The 8,724-nt window shown below is 38.1% G+C and overlaps 1 protein-coding gene across 1 annotated transcript; it reads right to left on the bottom strand.

The window, feature by feature from the left end:
• Positions 1–6,976: 6,976 nt before the first annotated feature.
• Positions 6,977–8,326, bottom strand: LOC118647487 (zinc finger MYM-type protein 1-like). Its single transcript, XM_036292528.1, has one exon. The coding sequence runs from the start codon at positions 8,324–8,326 to the stop codon at positions 6,977–6,979; it is 1,350 nt and encodes a 449-aa protein (XP_036148421.1).
• Positions 8,327–8,724: the final 398 nt, after the last annotated feature.

Below are 8,724 nucleotides of genomic sequence, written 5' to 3'. Positions count from 1 at the left end.
TCGTCGCGTAGATATAACTCTACCGCAAACCCTTCATTATCTACGTACTCGCCACTATGGAAGCACACTCCGTCGGAAGCTCCTTCGTCCTCCGCACTTACAAAATTACTTATGTCAAAATCCTCCGAAACGTCCACATATAAATCGAGCTCCTTCCAAGGAACGGGACCATCATCGCACCCGGCGAAATGTTCATAGCCTTTGATAGGCAAAGGCTCGGCAGGATCAGAACCTTTATACTCGTCCAACGGAATATAATTCATTTCCTCCAAGTCATCCGATAGTATGACTGTCTCCCGATCATGGAAGTCGGAAAAAACATCATCGTAACCAGTGCTTTCGCCACAATCACTCCTCTCACTCTCCGCACTATCGCACGAACTTAGATCACGACGATCATGACAACGTGAAAAATTTAAAATTCTCGACACGCAAACGAACAAATGGAAGGCCGACAAAAGACTGAAAATCCGGACCGCCCAAAAGAAAAAGGAAAGGCAAAAAAGAAAGACGAGAACGAATAAAAAATGCACTACTAAGCCACAAATTAGCAGCATCAAACGCACGTGCAGCAAAACGCTGATACAATTAAATAAGATACGCGTAGCGAAAACCGATCTAATAAGAAATTCCTCGTAACACAAAAAAAAAAAATTTTAAATAATTACAGATGTATAATCTGGGCAACACTAAATGCCGCGGAAGAACCGGACATAAGGCCACAGTACGAGAAAGATACAATACGAGATTCACCCATCATCTGGGAATATATTTCGAGAAGATAGAAATACTACACCAAGTGGAGTCTTCCTGGAAGGTGATAATCAAAGTAGACGCTACGTCACTAACCAAACGACTTACGCAATTAGAAAAATACATACATAAAACAGACAATTTATGTCAGATGATAGCCGTAATCGGCAAGGAAACATGCACAAACTTGCATGAAATTATTAATAAAGGTTTCGAAAGAACAAATAATCTAATAGAGCGAATAAACTCAACGTACAAGAAACAAACCGCACAAAAGAGAGGATTGGTCGATGGAATAGGATCTGTGGCGAAATCATTGTTCGGTACCACGGATGCAAATGATGAAAAACTCATCAACGAGCAATTAACAATATTGCATAATGCTGAAGAACTAAATAAACATGCAATAAAAAACCAACTGAAAATAATGAAAGCGACAATAGCCCACATTGACAACAACGAACGAACAATACAACAAAACAAAAACACTCTCGCAGACGCAACTGACAAATTACGGACAAAACTTATCGAAGACGAAAAACAGAATAACATTTACATGAACATTTCATAATTATTAACGCTATACTAGCTGACTTAACGCGAGACGCAGAAGACGTATTAGAATACGTAGCAAATGTAAAAAAGGGAATGTTGCATCCTCGCCTAACACCCATCAATGAAATAATAGAGTCTCTTAAAGACGCAAGTTCGAAATTGCCTGAAAGATTATATTTCCCATTTAGAATAGGCAAAGAAAAATGGTCGACAATAGAAAGATTCGCGGAAATAGGCGCGTATTGCGACCATTCTCATATATACACCATTCTGAAATTTCCACTCATATCAATACCGAAATATGAAATTCAGAATGTAATTCCTCTACCTATCCCAGATCCAAATAACATCTTCTCATTTATAGAAGTAAACCATCCTCTCGTAGCGATAGATACAGTACAGCGTACGTACATAATACTAGCGAATAGCAACCTACAGAAATGCGTAAAAATAAATCGCGAATACTTATGTACGCAAAACCATCCGGTATATAGAATAAATGCAGACTCCATATGCGAAGTAAAAATATACGCGGAAATCAAAGAAAACAATAGACTGTAAAATAAAAAATACTATATCGAATAATAGTATTTGGATAGCATTAGATAACTCACACTCGTGGCTATACTCGACACCGAGAAGCCAAGTAATCACTGTAAAGTATTCACTGTAAAGACCACGGACAAATAAAGGAAAAGATTGAAAGAACGGGTAGAATAACGTTTAAAAATAGCTGTAAAATAGCGACGGAAAACCCTGTAATAAAGTCACTCAAGGCATCATATGAAACGCGAGTAGAGACATATCTACCGCAATACAATATCTGTTACTACAAAAGTCTGACTCAACAAACGACACAGACATAGCGAGAAAAATAAAATTAAAAGAGGTTATACAAAACCCAACAGAACTAGAAAGCTATAAGCAAAAAATAGATGAAATAAATAACGAAATTGAAAAAAGACCAAACTCGATCTTTCAATCGCCACACTTTATTTTTCCAATGGCAACAAGCGGAACAACCATTGTAATAGTTGTAATAGTGATAGTCATAGGGATTATCGTGATACGTAAGAAAATGCGCGGACCACGCTAATACAAAATAGAATAGTACGCGATTCTAAAATAATATACATATTTATATAATGGATTGTAATAAATTTCTCCCGACGGGGGAGGGGCGCATGGCAACCAGCACGTCTCGAGTTAGCAAAACGTGACACACGATCACGTTACAGCAAATTGCTGGCAAGGAACGACACGTGCACCAACGGTGCACAGCTGACTTAGCTATGACCATATATGGTCCGATAATGGGTGTACTACCCCACCAAATACCAATTTTGGACAATTATAAAAACCACAGCAGAGCCGCGCGACAAAGAAAACTCGCAATCCAACACGAGCCAAGTCGCGTCAGCCAAGTTTTCTGTGTGAAAAAACCAAGTTCAAAATGAAGATCCCGAAGGAAACGGAACAGCCAATTGATGGGGTGCGTCCAATTGACCACCCTACTCGCTACGAGCGGTTTCTGAGGAGCATCTGCCTGCGGCCGACCGAGAGATGCCTCGTGGAAAACGAATTCGCCTGGAGGCGATGGTGCCGCAGATGTTATCGACCACACCAGGCCCAGTGCGAGGTACGAGAACCAACCTCCCACGGGTACCGCACACAGCTGGCGACAGACGAGACATAGGAAACCATCACCCAGTGTTTCCTCTGTGACACCATTCTCATGGACGTCCGACCAGCAAGGGACTGCCTACGGTGCCTGGCCGTGTTCCTGGAGGACGAGGACGCCATCCAGGAGGCCCTCAACCTGAACGTAAGCTGCGAGACTTTCCAAAACTGCCATACAAGAAACCCCGCTAACTAAGGTCATGAATGTACTAACACACCTATATTTTAAATTAACGGCACTCATCGCGAAATTGTAATCCACCGTATAATTATAGGAGCGATCATAGCAAAACACTATTACTTAACCGATAACTCAGCCCCCTCGTTGTCTTCCTAATAAGGGGGAGGGATGTTGTGAGTGCATCACACTCACATGTCGCAAGCGATAGAAGGTGTCGCATGACACCTCGCGCGCGGCCATCGCCCGGCCTACATACCGGGCGTCGCACCGGGAAACGCACCCGGTTGCCTAAGACTCAACACCCAAAATCATCTGATTTTGGGGTGGAATCCGCATAGCCAGCAATTGCTGGCTAAGCGAGTACCCTGTCCAAAGGCCTATGACCGCGGAAGTACCTTCTCCGGTCATACGCCCAAAAACGGTGTATATATACACCGAGTGACAGACAACGAGCGGGCTTTGCTACACCGTATACAGTGGCGCACGTACGTCGCTGACTCTTTACTACTTGTTACGGTTTATTATATGTTATCAAGTGTAACCAAGACGGGAAATATATATACTGTTATAATACAATTGGCTACGATCTCTCCAAGACCTGACCCGAGGAGCATCGACAGGCGATCCCTATTACCTGTGAGCCTTTATCTAAGAAGGGCCACAACATTACCTAAAAATAAAACTGCATATTTTATCATTTCCGCACCATGAAACAATATTTTGTGCACGGTTACAGGCATATAGTAAAACCCATAATAATCGATAAGAAGTTCTGCCAACTGTTATGTCTTTTCTTGAAATTTATTTACATTAATGGCTTGACTCGAAGCAATAGCTTGTAAAATACTTCTAAACTTCTGAATAATTGTTTGGTTATCTCGGCCCCAGTTATCTCGGCAGTGAGAGCAAGATTTGCGAAAAATTTTCTGGTAGTATTGCCATCATTCCAACGCCTTGTTTTATTGAGAGTGGTTCACTTGGACACAGTACAATTGCACACAGTGCAAATGGACACGGTGCAAATGGACACAAAATAATGTACACGTTTCAAATGGACACGGTTCATTTCGGCACAAGAATTCTGGACATAGTAATTTTTTACACAGGAAAAATAAATTTTGGACAAATTACAATTTGGACACGATAAAAATGTACACCGTGCAATTGGACACGTAAAATTTGTACACCGCAAACTTGTACAGCAAACTTGTACACCGCAAAGTTGTACATCGTGTATATTGTATTTAAAATCTGCTAATACATATAAACTTTACTTTGTTTGCAATGTACAACATGGGTTAGCGATTTCGACGGGGTGGGTGCGAAAAGCCCCCCTTGCACCCCCATGTGTGTGTGTGTGTGTGTGTGTGTGTGTGTGTGTGTGTGTGTGCGTGCGTGCGTGCGTGCGTGCGTGCGTGCGTGCGTGCGTGCGTGCGTGCGTGCGTGCGTGCGTGCGTGCGTGCGTGCGTGCGTGCGTGCGTGCGTGCGTGCGTGCGTGCGTGCGTGCGTGCGTGCGTGCGTGCGTGCGTGTGTGTGCAAACCATTCTCTGCACCACATGGGTTTGCGATTTTCCACGCAAAACTTTGTGGTGTACAACTTTGCGGTGTACAATTTCCGGTGTACAACTTTGCGGTGTACAAATTTTACGTTTCCAATTGCACGGTGTACATTTTTATCGTGTCCAAATTGTAATTTGTCCAGAATTTATTTTTCCTGTGTAAAAAATTACTATGTCCAATCAATGAAATGATTCAATTGAATCAATTCAAATGAATCAATTCATCATTATTCATTTCTTTCGGTCGGGTTCCGCAAATATAGCATACCATAAAAGACGATGACTGAGATGTTGCAAATGTAGAGCAAATTTTTCCATCAATCATCGTTAGCAATAACACAGGGACACAAAAAAGTGGTTGGTTCGGCGGATCATACTAGTCTATTCTTATGTATTTTGACCGCTGAATCCAAAACCAAGGTTAGAATTGCTGAATTGGCTCATTTTTTCCTAACCTAAAAAAAAGACACCTTGTAAAAGCAGTTTGGGTTACAAATATATAACCCAGAGCGTGCAGGCTTGCGTAACTACATTACCCGGGGAAAATTCAATACGTATGACAAGTCTGAGCTTCTATGAATGAATAGCGTAGAAAGTTCGCTTCTTTTTTTATTATATCTAACTCTTTTATTCTCGAAGGTTCCGTGCAATGGCTTTCTCTTACGTTTCTTCCCTTTCACAGAGACATCTCGTTTGAGCATCCAGCAGAAATCAGCCATCATGTTTACGTCCCACTTGCATTGATATCGATGCTCCATCTCCTTGATGTCCTAATGAAATCTTTCTTCCTGTTCTCACTATAATCACCTAGATTTTTTGAGAAATAGTCGATATGAAAATCCAAAAAATGCAACTTAAGATTCATTAAGCAACCTAGTTTTCTATAGTTCTCCACCATACACAGTTTCGCTACCCTTTCTTTGTAATCTTGACTTTTGTAGTTTCCTAGAAAATTTTCTGTGAAACTCCAGCATGCTACTCTTTCGTCTTCATTCATTTTGGTGACAAAATTGTCGTCTCTCAACATTTTACGTATTTGAAATAAGTCTGATGAGTGGAGACTCCATTGAAATTACCTTCCCGCAATTTTGCATCAGAGATGTTGGAAAATTTTTCTTGTAAATACTGATAACATACACTTTTTTATTCAGAGCTTTCACCTATGGTTTCATAAACTTTAATTGGATATGAAGAGGTGGAAAAAGAATTTTCCAAAGCTCAACTAACGGTTAACTTATGATATTTTTAGACTCAAGTTGCAAAGACGTTTTTGTCGGCCATTCTTTTCTTATGTAATGGTTCGTTCGATCTCTACTATTCCATTCACATAGAAAGCACGGATTTTTTGTGTAACCTGATTGTTCCAATAATAAGGTGAGAATTTTCAGATCCTCACAAATTTGCCACCTATGTTTTGTGTATTTAATTTTTTCAAGAACTGTTTTCAGGTTATATACTTTTCTTTTATCACTACCGAGTGCGCTGCAGAAATGGAGGTATATATATTAGTATTGTCCAGCAACACTGTTTTCAAACTTCTTTTAGAAGAATCAATGAATAGTCTCCACTCATCAGACTTATAATATCCAGGTTTCAGTTTGTTTATTAATCCGAACCTTTGAGAATAAAAGAGTTATATACAATGTGAAATGTAACCGGAAGCCATCTTGTAATAGAAAGATAGAAGGGATCGAGATGAACATAAAAGTCCAATATTGTCTTGGGTTAGGTCCAGTGGCGTAGCAAGAAAAAATGCCGCTCGGGTGGATTTGCAAAAATGCCGCCTTTGGACAGAAAAAGAATGCAAAATTGTTGAGTTTTATTTTGTAATATATTTGCATGTTTATAATAAAATTGTAGGTCATAAATATTGTTCTCTTGCGGTTACATATTAATTTTACGACATTTCCTTTCTGCGAATTCATTTACAATTTCGTCATAATTAATAGAACAAGATATATCGCGCTCTATACTTAAAATCGCCAAGTTTGTTAGACGTCCTTGTGTCATTGTCGATCGTAAGTAATTTTTAATTATTTTTAATTTGCTAAAACTCCTCTCGCAACTTACTACAGTTACAGGGAAAGTTAAAAAAAGTCTATATGCATTACTTAAATTAGGGTATACATTTTGCAAATTTAATTTGAAAAATTCCTTTAAAATTAAAATTATTGTACTTTGATTATTATTATTATTTTTATTAAGATTATTCATAATTTCTGGTATAAGATATTTGTAAGACAGCAATTCACTTTAAAGTCAGTTTATGTTTATATTTACTTGTCAATAAATCCCAGCGCGTTGTTGATGCAGAAAAGAAGACGTAAATCTGCTGCACGATACCGAAAAAGTTTACCATTTCTACTGAAACACTTGCAGCATGAACACCAACCAAATTCAATTTATGAGCAACACACGGCATAAATTTAGCAAACTTTTCAATACTTAAAATATGACTTTGGACACCTTTATATTTACCGACCATATTCGCCCCATTATCATAAGCCTGACCGCGGCAGTTTTCTATTTCTAGACCGTCGTGTTTTAATTTTTCTAATATAACTTGCGCCAAACCCTCTCCTGTTTTGTCTACAGTATCAATAAAATCAATAAAACTTTCGCGAATATTACATTCCTTATCAACATATCTAATAACTTGAGACATCTGTTCTACATGGGAGATGTCTGGGGTGCAGTCAAAGATTATGGTAAAATATTTTGCTTCTTTTATATCACTGATAATTTTTTCACGAACGTACTCTCCCAGCAAATGAATAAATTCGTTCTGTATTTGTGGTGAAAGATAAGTAACGCGTCTATTGTTTGAAAGATGTTCCGCAAGAATTTTATCGTGTCGACTAATAAGTTCTATAAGATTTAAAAAAATACCGCAGTCTTTTTCTCCCAGTTGTCCATGTCCTCTCAGAGCGATATTATTTTGAGCACAGAATAAAACAGTTTCAACAATAGCTTTTAAAACATGACGCCATTTTTCTTTCTCGGTCAATATTTGTTGTTGCAAGTCTCGGTCTATGGATGCTGACATTTTTAAATCACTTTTCAGCTTTTGCCATTTCAAATAGTTCGTTCGATGAGCCGGTTTGTTTTCATGCTCAAAAATTTTGGGATTTAATTTCTTCCAATTAAAGAAGCCTTCTTCAGGTTTACTAAATTTTGACAATTGATCAGTTTCAAATAGTAAGCAAGGAAAGCAATACAAACATTGTCTTTTTTTACAATAGATGAGCCATGTACGCGACATTTTTTCACCGTTTTTCTTGTTTTTGTCGAACCAGCTAGGATTAAATTTTACTATTGTGCCGTTGCCACAATCTCGTGCACTTACTTCAAAATTAACATTTCTTCCTTGATCTGGTTCTTTGCTGATAAGGTAGCATTTAATTTTATCCGAAATTGGAAACCAAGTGCATGGGTCATTTAAGTCAATGGAATTTTTCCAAGAAACAATAGAACTATTTTCTTTTTCTTCCACACTGCTGATATTTCCGTCTTTTTGCTTATGTTTGTCAATAATTATAATATTCTTTGTAAGTTCAGTTTCACACTTTAAGTCTTCTTTTGTTCGCAGTTCTAACATTTTTTTCAAAACGGAAAAGGTTAATTTTTTTAAAGTTTGTAATCTATAATATAAAAGATGTTAATTAGCTATCGCCCACTAAGTATATGTATATACATATATGGCCTTATTTTTTAATGAAGACTTAAGTAAAAAAGTTCTGAGTCATTTTTCTCTACGATGATTAATAAAGAAGATATTCTTGACTAAATTCCAGTTAATGAGCATTGTCTTTTAGACAGACATTGGACTGATAGAACTGTATGCCATACACTCGATAATATGCATAAGCCCCGCTGTTTTTTTTAAGCAACGAGGCGTTTATGCAATTTTACTTTTGTCTAAAGAATGATGCTGATTGATTGAAATTTATTTAAAAATATTTTCTTTATTAAATACAACAAAAAAGTATGTTTTTA

This window comes from Monomorium pharaonis, chromosome 10, assembly GCF_013373865.1.
Source record: "Monomorium pharaonis isolate MP-MQ-018 chromosome 10, ASM1337386v2, whole genome shotgun sequence".
NCBI lineage: Eukaryota > Metazoa > Arthropoda > Insecta > Hymenoptera > Formicidae > Monomorium > Monomorium pharaonis.
Note: the sequence above shows the minus strand (reverse complement) of the source record. Positions and strands in the feature narration are given on the sequence as shown.